Source organism: Phocoena sinus, chromosome 17 (assembly GCF_008692025.1).
Source record: "Phocoena sinus isolate mPhoSin1 chromosome 17, mPhoSin1.pri, whole genome shotgun sequence".
Taxonomy (NCBI): Eukaryota; Metazoa; Chordata; class Mammalia; order Artiodactyla; family Phocoenidae; genus Phocoena; species Phocoena sinus.
The window spans coordinates 34974346-34997403 of record NC_045779.1 but is presented as its reverse complement, the minus strand read 5'-3'; the positions used below and the strand labels follow the sequence as shown (position 1 = coordinate 34997403).

Here is a 23058-nt window from a genome sequence, read left to right as displayed (position 1 = left end):
GACCATATTGAACTCATCAACTTTCATGTTATTTCTGTAAAGCTTGCAGTGAATTCAACTATGGCAATGACTCTGAAGTTTACATAGAATACATGAAATATCCCTGAGGAAACCAAGCAATCTTACCCTTAGAAGCCTTTTGTTTTCAACATTATTTAGCAGAAAAGCAAAATCACAAAGAACACCACAAGGACAGCTCCATGCGTCTAACTGGCATTCACTCCCAGAGAATTCAGGTTATAGCACAGAAAATTTGACTCAACAAAAATTTCCTGTATCAGAACAAAAGCAAATCTGGAGCATTCTTTCATTGAATCTTCCTAAACTTTTATTTGGCTGGCATTAGAAACTGTATTTCCTACCTTGAATACTGCAGTGCTGTATGCAAACATTAGTTTACTGTGAGCTACGATTCTTGAGCTAATCCTTAAATTTTCCATTGAGTTTATAATCTTAATTATGTTTTTTAACATGATTCTTTCACAGTACACTTAACTATTGTTAAAAAAGAGACAACAGGCCCACAATGGAGTCACTTGTGCTAAGCCCCATTTAAGCAAACTAAGAATTTAAGCAAACTACCTAATTTAACTGCAGTTTCAGCCTTTCCCAGGAATGTAACCTTAGCCAGTCAATCTAGAATTACTTGGTCAGCACTGCCAAGGTAATTTGCCCTTCTGTCCCACATAGGAAAGTGACCTTGCCTGAAAGAATCCACTCTTTGCTAGAAACTTCCTTTTCCTGCCCTTCCCCTTCTCACTATAAAAGCCTTTCATTTTGTACAGCTCTTCAGGGCTCCTTTCGATTTGCTAGATGGGTTGCTGCTCAATTAAGGAATTGTTGAACAAAGTCAATAAGACCTCTAAATGTACTCAGTTGAATTTTGTTTTTTGACTCTATGTATCACACGTTAAGAAAAATATCTATAAAGTGTCCAGTTACACTCTGTTGCAAAATACAGGACCACGGTTAGCTGTTTCTCAGTTTTAAAGAACTGTTTAAAATATTTCTTCCTAGTAATACACAGTCATTGTCTTTTGGAAAATCACTTGAGCCCAGTGTCATTGTTTATTTATCCCTGATGATGCTTTGTGACACTTACTTCCCCTCTTTAAAAAAACCCTCTGGGGCAAAAGTAGAAGAAAAAGGTAAAATAATTCATGCTGATTTAATACTGAGCATGTAAATTGAATGCTCAGCACTTTCATATTAGCAGTTTTATTTAATTCTCCCCACAATCTCCAGACCAAGTACCACTAATGCAATGTATAGAGGAGAAAACATTTTGAGAAATGTATCTAAATCACAAAATGAATTTAACCTCAGCTCCATTTCTTATCAATGCCATGTTTTTCCTATGATTCTTTAAGATGGGTCTGGAAAGGTTACTCAAAATAAAGAAGAATTAGACTGGATGGAGGAGAGGCATAATTTTTTTTACCCACTCCCTCAAATTTATCCCCAAGTCAAATTGATTTGTACCATTACAAGCCCTAAGATATATGATACATAAAAGTGCTACCATTTCAAACTATAAGAACTTTTGTTTCATATAAAATTGAGCTTGCCTAATTATTAGTAATGATAAACTAAGCTAGAGAAAAAAACAATAAACTAAATTTGAAGGTGAAAAGTAGAGAACCCTTTAGAAAACACAAGTTGATTCCAATAATCACTATTAGCCTATATCTTTAGCATAAAGGCTAAAGACAGGATTTTTTTAAATTATCTTTTTAATCTCTGAGAATTTTTCTACTGTCCCTCCATTTTAATGTAGTTAGAAGCCAAACTTTGGGACTGGAAAATAAAAATATAGAAGACTCAGCAACTCTAACTTTGTCCCAAATTTATAAATATTTGTGTATAGTACAGCCCATTAAAAGAGACATCCCCTTTCTCCCCTAAGATGACTTTATTTTCTTTCAGGCTGTATTTGGAACAACATTTTGTCTTTTTAGGGTGAACACTTCTTCTTCTTGTTAATCTTCCTCTTAGTGTCCTGAGGAAGGCTTTAAGACAGGTGGGAAACATGCCCTCGTCTCCACTTCCACCCTCTCTTTCACGATTGTACACCACTCATGCCTATAGGTTTGCTATTTCAGATGATGCTTGTGTATTTTTACTATGTTTTTTTTTTGTTTGTTTTGTTTTTTTTTTTTGCGGTACGCGGGCCTCTCACTGTTGTGGCCTCTTCCGTTGCTGAGCACAGGCTCCGGACGTGCAGGCTCAACGGCCATGGCTCACGGGCCCAGCCGCTCCGCAGCATGTGGGATCCTCCCCGACCGGGGCACGAACCTGTGTCCCCTGCATTGGCAGGCGGACTCTCAACCACTGCGCCACCAGGGAAGCCCTACTATGTTTTAAGTGAAATAAAAATAGTCATAGGAATATGTGAGTGGAATAGAGAAGACTATATCCTAGAGCATGACTCTAATTTGGAAATTCAATGTCTTGCTTTCTTTTTCAAATAATATTCATGTAATTTCCAAATCTTTTACCTGAAGCAATGCTGTATAAAATAGTTATCAACTTCCTAAGTAATTGATAAGCAGTCTAAGAAGTTATTTTTTTCTTTATTGTGAACTATTTGTTTCTATCATTGTAAAATAGAAATTAATTGGAATTTTGTCCCATAGAGAGCCTTTGAAAGAAATGAAATTCACACCCACCTACCTCCAGTTGCTTCCTCCATCATAAAACAAATTAAAGAAAGAAAGAAAACAAAGAAGAAAGAAAGAAAGAAAGAAAGGAAAAGAAAGAAAGAAAAAAAAAGATTACATTACCCTTTTGGAATATGACCAACTACTTCTAATCCATATGTGTTTTCCATATTGGTACAATAACAAGTAAATGATGCAGCAATAATCTGTGTGGTTCCATTTGAAAAAAGAAAAAGAAAATTATTCCTGGCTTCTCAAACATCTTAAAACTATTTTTAAAAGTAAACATTGTTCATGTGCCCCATGATTTTCTCGAGTAATATAGCAGTGGCACAGATTTTTAAACACTAAGAAGAATTTTAAAAATCAAAACATCCCTCTGGGATATGATAGCACTTAATTTGCAGTCTCAAAAATTAAATGGCATTATAATAATGCAACTTTTCTTATATCCTTCCCAATTGTGTCTGATTCTGAAGGGGAGCAGAACACAGACTATAGGAGTGTGTGTGTGCATGCGTGCATGCTTGTGTATGTACAGATACCACAATCCAACCTAAATACTTGTCTCTTGTAATATGAAGGGATGCTTTATAACACAGAACATTTTCCCTCCATTGCAGCAACCACCTAAGAGTTTAAGATGTTGCATCAATATTCCTAATGTAGGTTAGTAATCAATTATGATTTACAGTCTCCTTGAATAATTTTGAATTTTGAATTTTGCTATTTCTTGAAGTAAAATATCCTAGTTAATAATGTGTCGAACTTGATACTTTTGAAATTACCTCCCTGTAGTCTCAGGTGCCTGACCCTCTGTTATATGATATAATGATATATAATAAGTGAAACCAAGTGTTTGCAAATATCCATGATCATTTTTAAAATGTATATTCAGAATTCTATTCAGCATTTGTTTTTACCAGCCATGCCACTTAATGTTTTCCATCCATTTTCACATTCTTTTTTCATTCTTCTGATAATTTAATAGGTGCTGTAAATTTCACATGGTTATCATATCAGTTTGGTATAACTATTTATATACTACACTTTTTTGTTTAAAAGAGACACACTAATTACCTATTTAAAGTACAAATTTACCATATACATGGTCAGAAAAAAGATATAACAAAATCACACTAGCAAAATAAGGAATATCTAACAATGCCCAATAATATTATTTTGTAGGGATTTTTCCTGTGTATTTCTGTTCTCTGTGATGATACTTAACTGAATTTATAGAAGTTTTTAAAACATCGAATAGACTTAAAAAGCAAAAGAGCCTTGAGGATATTTTTTAAAGGCAGCAAAACTCTACAGGTTATACTTTAAACTTTATAGATATTGTGCTATAATTGTATTTTCTACAGAATATAGTAGTAGTTAAAAGTTCAGGCTATTAGGTTGGAATCAGAAGTATTAATGTATTCAAAAATTTCTAAGCCAATTAATAAATTTTAATTGCTAATAATTTTCATGAAATATTTATATCAAGTCAGAAAATATTGTGAGCTGTAAAAGAAAATACACCATAGCCACAAGATGCTGGATCCTTATTGAAAATGGAAGAATACATGGTGTTTAATACACAGAAATTAAGTAATCTAAGTCATTAACTTGGTCTTTCAGACAGTGCTTTAGAGGGTTCTAATCTGGTCATCCTCCTACTGTAGCTCTCCCCATAAAATGGGAGTTTTGTGGGGGCAAAGGGAGGTACCCAACTCAAACCTGGACTCCTCTTTCTGGACCACACCCTGAATCATCAGGAATCTATAATTTCCTGCCTACATGGCTCCAAGTCTACTTCCAGAATACCTTCCCCAGGTCTATCCTTCCAGTGTAGCCCAAGGAAAGGCCAAGGGACAGTTGTAGTGCAAGGGTATCCACATTTATACTTATGAATTCCACTGTATATGGGATAGAGCTGAAGTAGGAAGAGAAGAGGCAGGCCAAGGGACTGGCTTTCCCCTTGCTGCCACATTCTAGCAGAACCCAAAGGATTAGGAGAATTCTCTATTTTAACCTGACTTTCAAGGTAATCACTAAGGTTTTTTAGTCAAGATAGGAAAATAGAACCTATTTTATTTAACATTTTGATCTATAACTCAAGTATTTGGGCCTGCATTATTATTTTTGCCTTAGGTCTTAACACATATTAGGGGCAACACTGTATAAGGAGTACCTTTTATTTTTTGTAAGGATAATTCTTACAATTTTTGTATTGAATGAACAACTGTCTTATTCAGTGTTTTATTCAGTATTGAATAAAAAGAGTTAAGAGTCTTCTTCCCCAAGGTTAATTTCAATTTCTGGTTTCATGAAACATATAATTAAGCTTCCCAGGATATAATAAGCATTCCTTAATACCTATAGGACTTTGGAATAAAATATGTTTCACAGTTGTCTCCATGAAAACTACTAATAACCACAGTACCCTCCACTTGTCTGGCTTATTTGAAATACACACACATATATAAGCACACACACATTATATAGATTACATATGTTATATGTATCACTACAAATTATACAAGGCCTAATTATGGAGAGAAGCCATCCATCTTAGTTATGCAGAAAAAGTGTCATATCCTTCAGAGACAGTTGCCAATGTGCTAGCCTTATACTATACCATTTCAACAGTATGAAGGGATATTTCAATAGGTGAAATTATTTAGACACCACTTGTCAAATACATGTATATAACTCAAAGACCATTAAAAAACTAAAGCCAATTAATAATAAGTAAGTTAGTAGACTGTGGTTGGCTTAACATTTCAATGTAATGCTTTGTTTAGTTAAGAGTTCCCATTAGAGGCACTTAAAATTTCAAAATGTAGTTTTTAATGCCATAAGTCTTAGGAGCAAAGTAAGATTTGTTGCTTTGCCAAGTACAACAACAACAAAAACATCTTAGAGAATCAGCCCTGGCTAGTGAAAATCATGAGTATCCTTTAATAAAGCAAAATTGGGTCAATAAAAACAGTGTCAATAAATTTATCAATCATTAATGGACCTTTGTCAGTTGATAATATTTCTATGCATCATACCATACAAATAATATATCAATAGGATGTGGTATCACTTCTTGTTGCTTTAGGAGAATCATGCCAGAGATATTTTGGGTCTCATCCTTAGAAATGTCTCCTTATTTAAAATCTTAAGCTACATGTTTTCTTATTTACCTAAAAATTTACAAGCATCTGTGAAAATTGAAAACGCGTGTGCCTCCTTTTTAAAATTATTGACTCAACATATTTCCTGTCTTTACATTAATGTATAGCCACTCAAATTAGCCCTGCTTTAATGAGAGACAGGATTAGCTGTGGCTTACTTTAGACAATAATGTGAGCCTCTGCAGGTTACCCACAGCAACTGCAAACATTGCAGGGCAGAATGCTAAATGTTGATTCATACTTACCAAGACTAAGTCAATAGGAAGAACAATTTTAATTTTCCTTTTAAATTGTTCATTCAGCTCTTTAACCAGAACAAGCACCACGATGCTCAGCAAGGATAAAAGCAGTGCTTCCAGTCGCACAGACTTGATGTTTTCAAAGACATATGCATAGATCTACAGTAATGAGGAAAAATACAAACAAAATTCAGGATCACCCACAATATATCAAAACTAAAATCTGGCCCCCAAATGAACTCAGTGATGTTTTGCAAAAATAGCTGAAGGTGGGTGAAAGGTGAAAGGTGGGTCATAGAAGGGTAGTCAGTGCTGATATAGAGCAAGCTATAATTCATTTGCATGTAGAAAATTACTTTGCCCTTGATTCTTCCACCAAACTCAGTGTTTGTTCCTTCCTACATAAGGACTCTACTACACTTCCAGCTCCTCCCCAAACACTTATAGGCAGAGATGCTAAAACTCATTAGCTACATGCAGATTCATCATTAACAGCAAGTGAGGGGACTATAGGCTCCCTTGAACCCCACCACTCTTCTTCAAACCTCAGAATCAAAATACACACATACTTTAAATATCAATGGATATATCTGGAAGCTAATAGCTCTGTGTAAGGAGATATTTGTGTTAATCTGTATCTTCCAAATTTTCTCTTACAAAGATGTATGACTTGTATAATTTTAAGGTTTCACATAGGCCTTAAATGCTTACCTTCAAAATGTCTCAACTCCTCCTTTTCTTCAAATATGTTAAATCTGATTTTTATAAACTCATGTCTATTCATCCACAGCTGATTTATTAAGTCTAGTTTCAAGTGATAAAAAATAGTTTTTACTTTAGCATACAGACAATTCTTATAGTAGCCCAACTTGTTGGTGTTCTTTGCCCTCTCTTTTTAGTATCTCAAAGATAATTTGACCACAACTAAAAATATTGGATTAAAATACTATATAGACAACATATCAAAAGAATTTATATAGACTATGTTCCTCAGCGTCTCCTAAAATTCTGCTCAGTAGGTTTCCTCATTGAACCCATCTGATCCAAGGATCAGGAACACACCTGGTGTAAATGAGGTACATCAGGCTATCTAACATGGATTCTATATATTGAATATTATCATTAACACTGTAACTCTTTCAAACAAACAAAGAAAATATACTCAGTTAACATGGAGCCTTGTTGGGTGAACGGAATCGGGGTAATGTAGAATCCAGAATCTCCTTTGTCCACACAGTTAGAAAAAATTGATTGTGTAATCAAATGCATTAAGGAATAATTGGGGGTCAGATAGCTTTACTGGTTACCCTTTTCACAGCATTCTAGTATTCCACACTACTTGGAAAGAAAATCAGGTACTACAATATCATGGTTATCTGAGATGCAGACAATATTTTTCCTCTCTGCTTAAGCTGTGAATAATAACGGTTCACAGAACTCCTACAGCAAGTGAAGAAGCAGGTTGCATTTCTCATAGTTACCCCTTACTCAAAGCCCAGGACAAAAATCCAAAATGCTACTCAAAGAAATATATTCTATAGTGGATGGAGTCAGAGGGATGTCAAGAAAACTTGGTCCAAATACACAGCTTTCTGATGATTTATTATGATCCAAAGATAAAAGTGAGACTATCATTCATATGATTTGCCAAGAATAAAACAAGCATCCAAACGTTTTAAAACATTTAAGGCTTATTCCTTCTGTTTTATCCATGGTATTAAAAGTATGCCATGACAGTGCCTGTATAAGGAATCAGAGAAATGTGAAAAACTCGCAAGCCATACCAAATTTGCTGTAATGTGCATTTCGAGAACATGTGTTTGCAGTAATAAAAATGGCCACCCCAGAATGAAAGGAATGAGAAACTCTCCCCCAGGGTTTTTATTGTCTGTCTGAATTAAACTACAATTTGTAGAGCAAATTACGTCTCACAAGATGCTCCAGAAGAAGATGGGGGCGGGCAGAGGCTTGTTGCAACCAGCACGAAGAACAACAATAGAAAAATAGGCTGATGAGGAGTTATACTAATGACTATCATGTGGACCCACATGGAGAAATCACAGCTAAAGATGGCTTCTAGGAGATGAGTGGCATTTGGAGATAGAAATAGGGACAGGGATAGGCATGTGCAAACACACACACATGCACACATTTACACATGCTCATTTAATATAGGTCTAGGCCTCCTAAACACACATTGACATGTCTCATTTCTAGTATAAATCAAGTCATTTGGGTATGTTATCACACGCTACACTTCAGTAGATAAAAATTCCTATTGAAGATCATTATTCATTTCCCAGACCTCAGAGAAGCAATGATAGTTTATATGTGTATAGATAAATAAGTAAACTCTTTCATTAGAACTGACCAATCTGTTTTATAAAATAGGAGTTTAGCTCAGTTTGAGACTATAATATTAGTAATTCTTTAAACTGGCCATTAATATAACGACATAAAATGAAAAAAAAATATCAGTATACATAAACAAATGCATTTTGAGATATTTCAAAGAATGAAAATAGCCTATCCAACATATACATATATTATTTTTTATAATTTTCTTTACAGAGGAGACTTTTCTGAAGCACTTAATGTACATTTACACACACAAACACATTCATACATACACACCACTACTTATATAATGTGTTTTTATCTGATTTGGACATTCTTAATACATTTTTTTTTCACTGATGGATTCTCAACTCCTAGAATAGTGTCTGGCAGACAGCAGGCACTCAATAAACACTGTTGAACGAATAAAAGATTTGGTCTAACATAGTAATAGTAACAATAAATCTGTAAATAGGAGTAGATGTTACCCTGAATAAGCAGAATGACGGAAGAACTCACACTCCTCTTTTCTCACTATCAATACTTAACTGTATCATATTAAGGGGATTTGTAGTTATAATTTATTCATTCACTCAACATATTTTTTTCATGTTCATTCTGTTTATATTTTTAAAATTTTTATTTTATATTATAGTTGATTAACAATATTGTTAGTTTCAGATGTACAGCAAACTGATTCAGTTATACATATGAACGTATCTATTCTTTTTTAAATTCATTTCCTATTTAGGTTATTACAGAATATTAAGCAGCGTTCCCTATGCTATACAGTAGGTCCCTGTTGGTTATCAGTTTTAAATATAGCAGTGTGTATAAGTCAATCCCAAACTCCCAATCTCTGCCTCCCCCTCTAACTTCCCCACTGATAACCATAAGTTCATTCTCTAATCTGTATGTTTCTGTTTTGTAAAAAGGTTCATTTGTATCATTTTTCTAAGTTTCCACATATAAGTGGTATCATATGATACTTGTCTTTCTCTGTGAGACTTACTTCACTTACTATGATAATCTCCAGGTATATACATGTTGAGGCAAATGGCAATATTTCATTCTTTTTAATGGCTGAGTGATATTCCATTGTATATGTGTACCACATCTTCTTTATCTTTTCATCTATATATGGACTTTTAGGTGGCTTGCACATCTTGGCTATTGTAAACACTGCAATGAATATTGGGGCACACGTATCTTTGCGAACTATGGTTTTCTCTGGATATATGCCCAGGAGTGGGATTGCTGGCTTATATGGTAACTCTATTTTTAGTTAGTTTTTTTTTTTTTTAACATCTTTATTGGAGTATAATTGCTTTACAATGGTATGTTAGTTTCTGCTTTATAACAAAGTGAATCAGTTATACATATACATATGTTCCCATATCTCTTCCCTCTTGCATCTCCCTCCCTCTCACCCTCCCCATCCCACCCCTCTAGGTGGTCACAAAGCACCAAGCTGATCTTCCTCTGCCATGTGGCTGCTTCCCACTAGCTATCTATTTTATGTTTGGTAGTGTATATATGTCCATGCCACTCTCTCACTTCGTCCCAGCTTACCCTTCCCCCTCCCCATATCCTCAAGTCCATTCTCTAGTAGGTCTGTGTCTTTATTCCTGTCTTACACCTAGGTTCTTCATGACCTTTTTTTTTTTCTTCCTTAGATTCCATATATATGTGTTAGCATATGGTATTTGTTTTTCTCTTTCTGACTTACTTCACTCTGTATAGCAGACTCTAGGTCCAACCACCTCACTATAAATAACTCAATTTTGTTTCTTTTATTGGCTGAGTAATATTCCATTGTATATATGTGCCACATCTTCTTTATCCATTCATCCGATGATGGACACTTAGGTTGCTTCCAACTCCTAGCTATTGTAAATAGAGCTGCAATGAACATTTTGGCACATGACTCTTTTTGAATTGTGGTTTTCTCAGGGTATATGCCCAGTAGTGGGATTGCTGGGTCATATGGTAGTTCTATTTGTAGTTTTTTAAGGAACCTCCATATTGTTATTCATAGTGGCTGTATCAATTTACATTCCCACCAACAGTGTACTCTTTTTCCAACACCCTCTCCAGCATTTTTTGTTTGTAGATTTTTTTTATGGTGACCATTCTGACTGGTGAGAGGTGATACCACATTGTAGTTTTGATTTGTATTTCTCTAATAATTAGTGATGTTGAGCAACTTTTCATGTGCTTTTTAGCCATCTGTATATGTTCTTTGGAGAAATGTCTGCTTATATCTGGTCATTTTTTGATTGGGCTCTTTGTTTTTTTGATATTGAGCTGCATGAGCTCTTTATATATTTTGGAGATTAATCCCTTGTCGGTCTAATTGTTTGCAAATATTTTCTCCCATTCTGTAGGTTGTCTTTTCATTTTTTTATGGTTTCCTTTGCTGTGCAAAAGTTTTTGAGTTTAATTAGATCCCATTTGTTTGTTTTTATTTCCATTACTCTAGGAGACGGATCCAAAAATATATTGTGGCAATTTATATCAAAGAGTTTTCTGCCTATGTTTTCCTCTAAGAGTTTTGTAACATACAGTCTTACATTTAGGTCTTTAATCCATTTGGAATATTTTTATGTATGCTGTTAAAGAATATTCTAATTGCATTATTTTACATGCAGCTGTCCAGTTTTCCAAACACCACTTATTGAAGAGACTGTCTTTCCTCCATTGTAGGGTCTTGCCTCATTTGTTGTAGATTAATTGACCATAGGTGCATGGGTATATCTCTGGGCTTTCTATCCTGTTCCATTGACCTATATTTCTGTTTTTGTGCCACTACCATACTATTTTGATGATGTAGCTTTGCAGTAGAGTCTGAAGTCAGGGAGCTTGACTCCAACAGCTCCAGTTTTCTTTCTCAATATTGCTTTGGCTATTCATGGTCTTTATGTTTCCATACAAATAGTAAAGTTTTTTTGTTCTAGTACTGTGGAAAATGTCATTGGTAACTTTATAGGAATTGCACTGAATCTGTAGATAGCCTTGAGTAGTATAGTAATTTTGAAAATATTGATTCTTCTAATCAAAGAACATGGTATATCTCTCCATCTGTTTGTGTCATCTTTGATTTCCTTCATCAGCATCTTAAAGTTTTGGAGTACAGGTCTTTTGCCTCCTTAGGTAAGTTTATTTCTAGGTATCTTATTCTTTTTGATATGATGGTAAATCAGATCATTTCTTTAATTTCTCTTTCTGATCTTTCATTGCCAGTGTATAGAAATGCAACAAATTTATGTGCATTAATTTTGTATCCTGCAAATTTACTTTACTCATTGATGAGCTCTAGGAGATTTCTGGTAGCATTTTTAGGATTTTCTATGTATAGTATCATGTCATCTGCAAACAGTGACAGTTTTACTTCTTCTCCAAATTAGATTCCTTTTATTTCTTTTTCTTCGCTGATTGCCATGGCTAGGACTACCAAAACTATGTTGAATAAAAGTGGCAAGAGTGAATATCCTTGTCTTGTTCCTGATCTTAGAGGAAATGCTTTTAGCTTTTCACAATTGTGTATGAGGTTAGCTGTGGGTTGGTCATATACGGTCTTTATTATTTTGAGGTATATTTCCTCTATGCCCACTTTCTGGAAATCTTTTATCATAAATGGTTGTTGAATTTTGTCAAAAGCTTTTTTCTGCATCTACTGAGATGATCATATAGTTTTTATTCTTCACTGTGTTGATGTGGTGTATCACATTGATTGATTTGTTTGTATTGAAGAATCCTTGCATCCCTGGGATAAATCACACTCCATCTTGGTGTATGATCCTTTTAATATATTGTTGGATTCAGATTGCTAGTATTTTGTTGAGGATTTTTCTGTCTATGTTCATCAGTGCTATTGACGTGTAATTTTCTTTTCTTGTGGTATCTTTGCCTGGTTTTGGTGTCAGGGTTATATTGGTATCATAGAATGAGTTTGGAAGTGTTCTAAACACTGCAATTTTTTGGAAAAGTTTCAGAATGATAGGTGTTAACTCTTCTCTAAATGTTTGATAGAATTTTCCTGTGAAGCCATCTGGTCCTGGACTTTTGTTTTTTTGGAGTTTTTTAATCACAATTTCAATATCAGTACTTGTGATTTGTCTGTTCATATTTTGTATTTCTTCCTGGTTCAGTCTTGGAAGGTTGTATCTTTCTAAGAATTTGTCCATTTCTTCTACATTTTCCACTTTATTGGAATATAGTTGCTTGTAGTAGTCTGTAATGATCCTTTGTATTTCTGTGGTGTCCATTACAACTTCTGAGCCCTCTCCCTTTTTACTTGATGAGTCTGGTTAAGGTTTATCATTTTTGTTTATCTTTTCAAATAACCTGCTTATAGTTTCATTGATCTTTTCTATTGTTTTGTTCATCTCTATTTCATTAATTTCTGCTCTGATCTTTATGATTTATTTCCTTCTACTAACTCTGGGTTTTGGTTGTTCCTCTTTCTCTGGTTGCTTTAGGTGTAAGGTTAGGTTGTTTATTTCAGATTTTTCTTGTTTTTTGAGGTAAGATTTTATTGCTGTAAACTTCCCTCTTAGAGCTGCTTTTGTGAAGATGGTGGTGGGGCAAGACACAGAGTTCATGTCTCCCCACAACCAGGGCACCTGCCAGACACTGATGGGGGACCTCGCTGCCCAAAGAGATGGGAGGAACCCCCGAGTGACCAAATAGGATGTAGGGGGAGTGAGGGGGAAGGAGAAGTGGAGGCTGGACAGGACTGGTGCCCCTGAGGGGTGGCTGAGAGAGGAGTTCCAACACCTGGAGGGACCCTCAAGGGTCTCAGAGGATCACAGGGGAGCATGCCTAGCATTTCCCCTGCCCAATTGGACCCGAGGAAGCCTGCAGGGTTCCAGGCTGGGTCCTCCATTCTCTGGGGCCCCCTCTGGCCTCGTGGGTTCTAGGGGTGTTGGAGGGAGGGAGAAGGGGGAAAAGCAGGAGAAGCAAACAAGGAGGGACCCTCTGGAATTGGAGGATCAGGGGAGGTGTGGAGGGCATTTCCCCCACCCTCTTGAGCCCCAGGAATGCTGCTGGGCTCCTGGGTCTGGTCCTGCATCCTCTGGTGCCCCCTCCAGCCTCATGGGTCCTAGGAGCCTGTGAGGGAGGGAGGTGGGGGGAAGAGTAGGAGAGGCAGATGGTGGGTGGGTGACCTTCTACAACAGGAGGATCAGGGGAGGTGCAGCAGGCCTTTCACCTGCCCACTCAGACCTGAGAAGTTTTCCAGGCTCCCAGGCCAGGTCACCTGCCCTCTTAGGCCCCCTCCAGGCCATGTTGGTCCTAGGGGAGTAGGAGGGAGGTGGGGGAGAAGAGGAGAGGCAGATGGGGAGAGGCTGTCTGGGATCTGAGGACCAAGGAAGGCATGGAGGGCACTTCGCACACTCACTTGGGCCCTGGAAAGCCTGCTGTGTTTCCAGGCCTGGTCCTCTGCTCTTTGAGGCCACCTCCAGCTTCAGGGGTCCTAGGGATGTAGGAGGGAGGGAGGGGGGAAAAGGAGGAGAGGTGGATGGGGGGACCCTCTGGGGCCAGGGATTCAGGGGAAGCACTGCAGGCAATTCCCCACCCATTCAAGCCCAGTGAGCCTGCTGGGGTCATGGACCTGGTCCTCCACCCTCCAAGGCCAGAAACACTGCTGGACGCCTCATGCTACACTGAGCCGAAGCCCAACCCCCTAGCCCCTTAGCCTTGTGCATCCTAAGCATAGGCTCTGCCCACCACCTAAACCCCGCCCCTTCCTAAGCCCCGGCCCCACACAGTGAAAGCCTTTTCTGGCTTTTTTTTTTTTTCTCCTCTTTTTCACTATTGTGGTTCTGTTTTACCTTCCAGTTGTTTCATCTGTATTTTTATTTTTTATCTTTCTAACATATCTGTTATATTTCTAATCTTATTTTGTTTTTTACTCTTTGCTATTTTCTGCTCCTATTTTTCAGTTTTTCTCAACGCTGCATGGCTTGAGGGATCTTGGGATGTGAGCCGGGGGTTGGGCCAGAGCTCCTGCAGTGACAGCTCTGAGTCTGAACCATTGGACTAACAGAGAACCTCAGACCACAGGGACTATTCATCACAGTGAGGTCTCCTGGAGGTCCTCATCTTGACACTGAGACCCAGCTCTACCCAACAGTCTACAAACTCCAGTGCTGGATGCCTCAGGCCAAACAACCAGTAAGACAGGAACACAATCCAACCAATCAATAAAAAAATGAGATGGCAAAAAAATATGTCACAGATGAAGGAGCAGGGTAAAAACCTACAAGACCAAATAAATGAAGAGGAAATAGGCAACCTTCCTGAAAAAGAATTCAGAGTAATGATAGTAAACATGATCCAGAACCTCAGAAATAGAATGGAAGTATGGATTAAGAAAATAAAAGAAATGTTTAAAAAAGATTTAGAAGAACTAAAGAACAAACAAACAGAGGCAAACAACACAATAAATGAAATGAAAACTACACTAGAAGGAATCAATAACAGAATAACTGAGGGAGAAGAACAAATAAGTGAGCTGGAAGACAGAATGGTGTAAATAACTGCTGAGGAACAGAATAAAGAAAAAAGAATAAAAAGAATTGAAGACAATCTCAGAGACTTCTGGGACAACAGTAAACTAACCAATATTCGAATTATAGGCATCCTAGAAAAAGAAGAGAAAAAGAAAGGGTATGAGAAAATTTTTGAAGGGATTATAGTAGAAAACTTCCCCAACATGGGAAAGGAAGTAAGGCCAGGAAGTACAGTGAGTCCCATACAGGAAAAACCCTAGGAGAAACACACCAAAACACATATTAATCAAGCTAACAAAAATTAAATTCAAAGAAAAATATTAAAGGCAGCAAGGGAAAAGCAAAAAATAACATACAAAGGAATCCCCATAAGGTTATCAGCTGATTTTTCAGCAGAAACTCTGCAGGCCAGAAGGGAGTGGCAGGGTATACTTAAAGTGATGAAAGAGAAAAAACTACTCTTCCAGCAAGGATCTCATTGCAATTTTTTTTTTTTTTCTCATTGCAATTTGATGGAGAAATGAAAAGCTTTACAGACAAGCAAAAGGTAAGAGAATTCAGCACCACCAAACCAGCTTTATAACAAATGCTAAAGGAACTTCTCTAGGCAGGAAACACTAGAGAATTAAAAATAGACCCAAAACAATTAAGAAAATGGTAATAGGAACATACATATTGATAATAACCTTGAATGTAAATGGATTAAATGCTCCAACAAAAAAGGCACGGACTGGCTGAACGGATACAAAAACAAGATCCATATTGATGCTGCTTACAAGAGACCCATTTCAGACCTAGGGACACATACAGACTGAAAGTGAGGAGATGGAAAAAGATATTCCATGCAAATGGAAATCAAAAGAAAGCTAGAGTATCAATATTCATATCAGACAAAATAGACACTAAAATACTGTTACAAGAGACAAGGAAGGTCACTACATAATGATCAAGGGGTCAATCCAAGAAGAAGTTATAACAAATATAAATATTTATGCACCAAAAATAGAAGCACCTCAGTACATAAGGCAAATTCTAACAACCATAAGAAGGGAAATTGACAGTAACACAATAATAGTAAGGGACTTTAACACCCCACTTACACCAATGGACAGATCATCCACACAGAAATAAATGAGGAAACACAGCTTTAAATGACACAATAGAACAGATAGATTTAACTAATATTTATAGGACATTCCACCCGAAGGTGGCAGAATACACTTTCTTCTCAAGACCACATGGAACATTCTCCAGGATAGATCACACCTTGTGTCACAAATCAAGCCTCAGAAAATTTAAGAAAATTGAAATTGTATGAAGCATCTTTTCTGACAACATGCTGTGAGACTGGCAATCAATTACCAGAAAAAAAATTGTAGAAAACACAAATACATGGAGGCTGAAGAGTGCACTACTAAATAGCCAAGAGATCACTGAAGAAATCGAAGAATTGTAAAAAATACATGGAAACAAATGACAACAAAAACAAGACAACCCAAAACCTATGCAATGCAACAAAAGCAGTTCTAAGATGGAAGTTTATATCAATTCAATCTCACCTCAAGAAACAAGAAAAATCTCAAATAAACAGCCTAACCTTACACCTAAAGCAACTAGAGAACAAAGAAGAAAACCCAAAATCAGTAGAAGGAAAGAAATCATAAAGATCAGAACAGAAATAAATGAAATAGAAATGAAGAAAACAATAGCATAGATAAATAAAATTAAAAATGGGTTTTTTGAGAAGATAAACAAAACTGATAAACCTTTGGCCACATTCATCAGGAAAAAAAAAAAAAACAGACAGGACTCAAATCAATAAAATTAGAAATGGAAAAGGAGAAATTACAACAGACACCACAGAAATAGAAAGGATCATAAGAAAATACTACAAACAATTATACACAAATAAAATGGACAACCTGGAAGAAATGGACAAATTCTTGGAAAGGTACAATTTTCCAAGACTGAAATAGGAAGAATTAGAAAATATAAACAGACCTATCACAAGTATTGAAATTGAAACTGTGATTAAAAATCTTCCAACAATCAAACGTCCAGGACCACATGGCTTCACAGGTGAATTCTATCAAACATTTAGAGAAGAGGTAACACCTATTCTCCTCAAACTCTTCCAAAAATATTGCAGAGGGAGGAATACTTCAAAGTTCTTTCTACGAAGCTACCATCACACTGATACCAAAACCAGACAAAGATATCACAAAAAAAGAAAATTAGAGACTAGTAACACTGATGAATATAGATGCAAAAATCCTGAAGAAAATATGAGCAAACAAAGTCCAACAACACAGTAAAAGGATCATAGACCATGATGGAGTGGGGTTTATTCCAGAAATGTAAGGATTCTTCAATATACACAAATCAATCAATGTGATACATCATATTATTAACAAAATGAAGAATAAAAACCATATGATCAACTCAATAGATGCAGAAAAAGCTTTTGACAAAATTAAACACCCATTTATGATGAAAACTCTCCAGAATATGGACATAGAGGGAAACTACCTCAACATAATAAAGGCCATACATGACAAACCCACAGCAAATATCATTTTCAATGGTGAAAAACTGAAAGTATTTCCTCTAAGATCAGGAACAAGTCAAGGGTATCCACTCTCATCACTATTACTCAACATAGTTTTGGAAGTCCTAGCCATGGCAATCAGAGAAGAAAAAGAAATAAAGGAATACAATTTGGAAAAGAAGAAGTAAAACTGTCACTGTTTGCAGATGACAGGATACTATACATAGATAATCTTTAAAATGCCACAAGAAAACTTCTAGAGCTAATCAATGAATTTGGTAAGTTTGCAGGATACAAAATTAATGCACAGAAATCTTTCACATTCCTATACACTAATAATGAAAAATCAGAAAGATAAATTAAGGAACTATCATATTTACCATTGCAACAAAAAGAATAAAATACTTAGGAATAAACCTACATAAGGAGACAAAATACCTGTATGCAGAAAACTATAAAACACTGATGAAAGAAATCAAAATGACACAAACAGGTGGAGAAATATACCATGTTCTTGGTTTGGAAGAATCAATATTGTGAAAATGACTATACTACCCAAAGCAATCTACAGATTCAGTGCAATCCCTATCAAACTACCAATGGCATTCTTCACAGAATTAGAGCAAAAAAATTAACAATTTGTATGGAAACACAAAAGACCCCAAATAGCCAAAGCAATTTTGAGAAAAAAAAAAAAAAAAACAGAGATGGAGGAATCAGGCTCCCTAACTTCAATCTATACTACAAAGCTATAGTAATCAAAACAGTATAGTACTGGAACAAAAACAGAACTATAGATCAATGGAACAGGATAGAAAGCCCAGAGATAAACCATCACCTGATTTATGACAATGGAGGCAAGAACATACAATGGAGGAAAGACAGCCTCTTCAATAAGTGGTCCTGGGAAAACTGGACAACTACATGTAAAAGAATGATATTAGAACACTCCCTAACACCATACACAAAAATAAACTCCAAATGGATTAAAGACCTAAATGTAAGACTGGATCCTTAAAAATCTTAGAGGAAAACATAGGAAAAACACTTTGACATAAACCACAGCAAGATCATTTTTGTCCCACGTCCTATAGTAATGAAAATGAAAATAAACAAATGAGACCTAATGAAACTTAAAAGCTTTTGCACAGCAAAGGAAACCATAAACAAGCTGAAAAGGAAACTGTAAACAAGATGAAAAGACAACCCTCAGAATGGGAGAAAATATTTGCAAATGAAGCAACAGACAAAGAATTAATCTCAAAAATATAGAAACAGCTCATGGAGCTCAATACCAAATAAACAAACAACCCAATCAAAAAATGGGCAGAAGACCTAAATAGATTTTTCACCAAAGAAGACATACATATGGCCTAGAGGCAAATGAAAATATGCTCAACATCACTAATTATTAGACATGCAAATCTCTAATAATTAGTGATGAATGATACAATGAAGTATCACCTAACACTTCTCAGAATGACCATCATCAAAAAAACTACAAACAATAAAACCTGGAGAGGGTATGGAGAAAAGGGAACCCTTTTGCACTGTTGGTGAGAATGTAAATTGATACAGCCACTATGAAAAACATTGTGGATTTTCCTTCAAAAACTAAAAATAGAACTACCATATGACACAGCAATCCCACTACTGGGCATATACCCTGAGAAAACCATAATCCAAAAAGATACATGTACCACAATGTTCATTGCAGCACTATTTACAATAGTCAGGACATGGAAACAACCTAAATGTCCAACAATAGATGAATGGATGAAGATGATGTGGTACATATATACAATGGAATATTACTCAGCCATAAAAAGGAATGAAAGTGGATCATTTGTAGAGATATGGATGGACCTAGAGTCTGTCATACAGAGTGAAGTAAGCCAGAAAGAGAAAAAAAATATTGTATATTAATGCATATATGTGGAATCTAGAAAGATGGTACAGATAAACTTATTTGTAGGGCAGGAATAAAGATGTAGACATAGAGAATGGACATGGGGGTTAAGGGGAGGGTGGGATGAACTGGGATATTAGGTTTAACATAAATACACTACTGTGTGTAAAGTAGATAGCTAGTGGGAACCTGCTGTATAGCACAGGGAGCTCAGTTCGGTGCTCTGTGATGACCTAGGTGGGTGGGATGGGGAGGTGGGAGGGAAGTGCAAGAGAGAGGGGATATAGGTATACTACAGCTGTTTCACTTCATTGTATAGCAGAAACTAACACAGCATTGTTAAGCAATTTTACTCCAATAAAAAATTAAAATTAAAATAATAAATAAATTAATTTTAAAAAGAATTGCTTTTGCTGCATCCCTTAGGTTTGGGATCATTGTGTTTTCATTGTTATTTGTCTCTAGGTATTTTTTTTTTCTTTTTTGATTTCTTCAGTGATCCATTGGTTGTTCAGTAGCATACTGTTTGTCCTCCACATGTTTGTGTTTTTTTACAGTTGTTGCCTTGCATTTGGTTTCTAACTCATAACATTGTGGTTAGAAAAGATGCTTGATATGATTTCAATTTTCTTAAATTTACCATGGCTTGCTTTCTGGCCCAGCATGTGATCAATCCTGAAGAATGTTCCACATGCACTTGAGAAGAATATGTATTCTGCTGCTCTTGGGTAGAATGTTTTATACATATCAATAAGGTCCATCTGGTCTAATGTGGCATTTAAGGCCTGTGTTTCCTTATTGATTTTCTGTCTGGATGATCTGTCCATTGATGAGAGTGGGGTGTTAAAGTCCCCCACTATTATTGTGTTTCTGTTGATTTCTCCTTTTATGCCTGTTTTATTTGCCTTATATACTGAAGTTCTCCTATGTTGGGTGCACGTATATTTACAATTGCTATATCTTCTTCTTGGATTGATCCCTTGATCACTATGTAGTGCCCTTCTTTGTCTCTTGTAACAGTCTTTATTTTAAAGTCTATTTTGTCTGATAAGAATATTGCCACTCCAGCTTTCTTTTGATTTCTGTTATCATGGAATAACTTTTTCCATCCCCTCACTTTCAATCTCTATGTGTCCCTAGATCTGAAGTGGGTCTCTTTTACACAGCATATATATGGGTCTTGTTTTTGCATCCATTCAGCCAGTCTATGTCTTGGTTGGAGCATTTAATCCATTTACATTTAAGGGAATTACCGATTTTATATATTCTTTTTTTTTTTTTGCGGTACACGGGCCTCTCACTGTTGTGGCCTCTCCCGTTGTGGAGCAGAGGCTCCAGATGTGCAGGCTCGGCGGCCGTGGCTCATGGGCCCAGCCGCTCCACAGCATGTGAGATCTTCCTGGACTGGGGCATGAACCTGTGTCCCCTGCACTGGCAGGCAGACTCTCAACCACTGCACCACCAGGGAAGCCCCGATTTTGTATATTCTTACTGCCATTTTCTTAATCGTTTTGGATTTGTTCTTGTAGGTCTTTTTCTTCCCTTCCTCTTTTGTTCTCTTGTGATTTGTTAACAATTTTAGTGCTGTGTTTGGATTCCTTTTTCTTTTTTGTGTGTGTATCTCTTGTAGATTTTTGGTTTGCAGTTATCATGAGGTTTTGATACAGTAGTCTATAAATAAACAAGATTGTTTTAAGTTACTTGTCTTTTATTTTCAAATGCACTTCCAATATCCTGCATTTGTGCTCTCCTTGTTGCACAATTGCTGGTTTTGATATATTTGTGTGTGGATGATTTCCTACCTTTACTGTATGTTTGCCTTTACTGGTGTGCTTTTCCATTCGTATTTTTCTTTTAATAGTTGTAGCCTTTTCTTTTCCACATAGAGAATTTCCTTTAGCATTTGTTGCAAAGCTGGTCTGGTGGTGATGAATTCTCTTAGCTTTTTCTTTTCTGTAATATTTTTGATTCTCCATCGAATCTGAATGAGAGCCTTGCTGGGTAAAGTATTCTTGGTTGTAGGTTCATCCCTTTCATCATTTTAAATATATCATGCCACTCCCTTCTGGACTGCAGAGTTTCTGCTGAGAAATCAGCTGATGACCTTATGGGAACTCCCTCATTTGTTATGTTGCTTTTCCCCTTGATGCTTCTAACATTTTTTTCTTTGCTTTTAACTTGTCAGTTTGATTACTCTGTGCCTTGACATGTTCCTCCATGGGTTTTTCCTGTCTGGGACTTTCTGTGCTTCTTGGACTTGGGTGACTGTTTCCTTTCCCATGTTTGGGAAGTTTTCATCTATTATCTCTTCAATTATTTTCTCAGGTCTTTTCTCTCTCTCTTCCCCTTCTGGGAACCCTGCCATGCAAATGTCAGTTACTTTACTGTTTTCCCAGAGTCTCTTAGACTGTCCTTGTTTCTTTTCATTCTTTTTTCTTTATTCTCTTCCACGACAGTGATTTCCTCCATTCTGTCTTCCAGATCACTTATCCATTCTTCTGCCTCAGCTATTCTGCTATCGATTCCTTCTAGTGTATTTTTCATTTCAGTTATTGTATTATTCATCTCTGTTTGTTCTTTATTTCTTCTAGCTCTTTGTTAAACATTTCTTATATCTTCTCAAGCTGTGCCTCCATTCTTCTTCCGAGATCTTGGATATCTTTACTATCTGAATTCTTTTTTGGGTAGATTGCCTATCTCCACTTCACTTAGTTGTTCTTCTGGGGTTTTATCTTGTTCCTTCATCTGGAACATATTCCTCTGCTAGCTTATGTTGTCTAACTTTCTGTGATTGTGGTTTCCATTCCACAGGCTGCAGGACTATAGTTCTTCTTGCTTCTGGGTGAGGCTGTCTAACAGACTTGTGCAGACTTCCTGATGGGAGGAACATGTTTCTGCCCACTGGTTTGTGGAACTGGGTCTTGTCCCTCTGGTGAGCAGGGCTGTGTCAAGGGATGTGTTTAGCAGGAAGCTGTGGGCTCAGGAAGACTTTAAGCACCCTGTCTGCTGATAAGTGGGGCTGTGTTGCTGCCCTGTTGGTTGGTTGGCCTGAGGTGTCCCAGCACTGGAGCCTACAGGCTGTTGGGTGGGGCCCCCTCTTGGTGGAAAAATGGAAGCCTCCAGGAGTGCTCATGCCAGTGAGTACTCCCCAAAACTACCACTGCCAATGTATTTGTCCCTTCAGTGAGTCACAACCACTACCTGCCTCCACAGGAGACCCTCCAATTCTACCAGCTAGGTCTGAACCTGGCTCTTATGAGGTCACTGCTTTTTTCACCATGTCCTGGTGCACATGAGACCTTGTATGTACCTTCCAAGAGTGGAGTTTCTGTTTCCCCCAGTCTTGTGGAATTCCTCCAATCAAACCCCACTGGACTTCAAAGCCAGATTCTCTGGGGGCTCCTCCTCCCATTGCTAGACTCCCAGGTTGGGGAGCCTGATATGGGGCTCAGTTCTCCTGTGGGATAACTTTTGTGGTATAATTATTTTCCAGCTTGTGGGTCACCCACCCAATAGGTATGGGATTTGATTTTATCACAGTTATGCCCCTCCAACTGTTTCATTGTGATTTCTCCCTTTTCTTTGGATGTAGGATATTCTTTGTGTTAGGTTCCAGCATTTTTTTGTTGATGGTTGTTCAGCAGTTAGTTGTGATTTTGATGTTTCTGTAAGGAGAG

General features: G+C 36.8%; 1 protein-coding gene across 1 annotated transcript in view; it reads right to left on the bottom strand.

Moving 5' to 3' along the window:
- The window catches only part of SLC26A7 (solute carrier family 26 member 7), a 194917-nt gene that overhangs the window by 72122 nt on the left and 99737 nt on the right, over positions 1 to 23058 (bottom strand). Inside the window, exons 5-6 of the mRNA XM_032610680.1 lie at positions 6079 to 6231; positions 2784 to 2866 (exon numbers count right to left, since the gene is read on the bottom strand). Of these exons, the coding sequence (XP_032466571.1) occupies positions 2784 to 2866; positions 6079 to 6231 (236 nt within the window). The remainder of the gene's footprint in view (positions 1 to 2783; positions 2867 to 6078; positions 6232 to 23058) is intronic.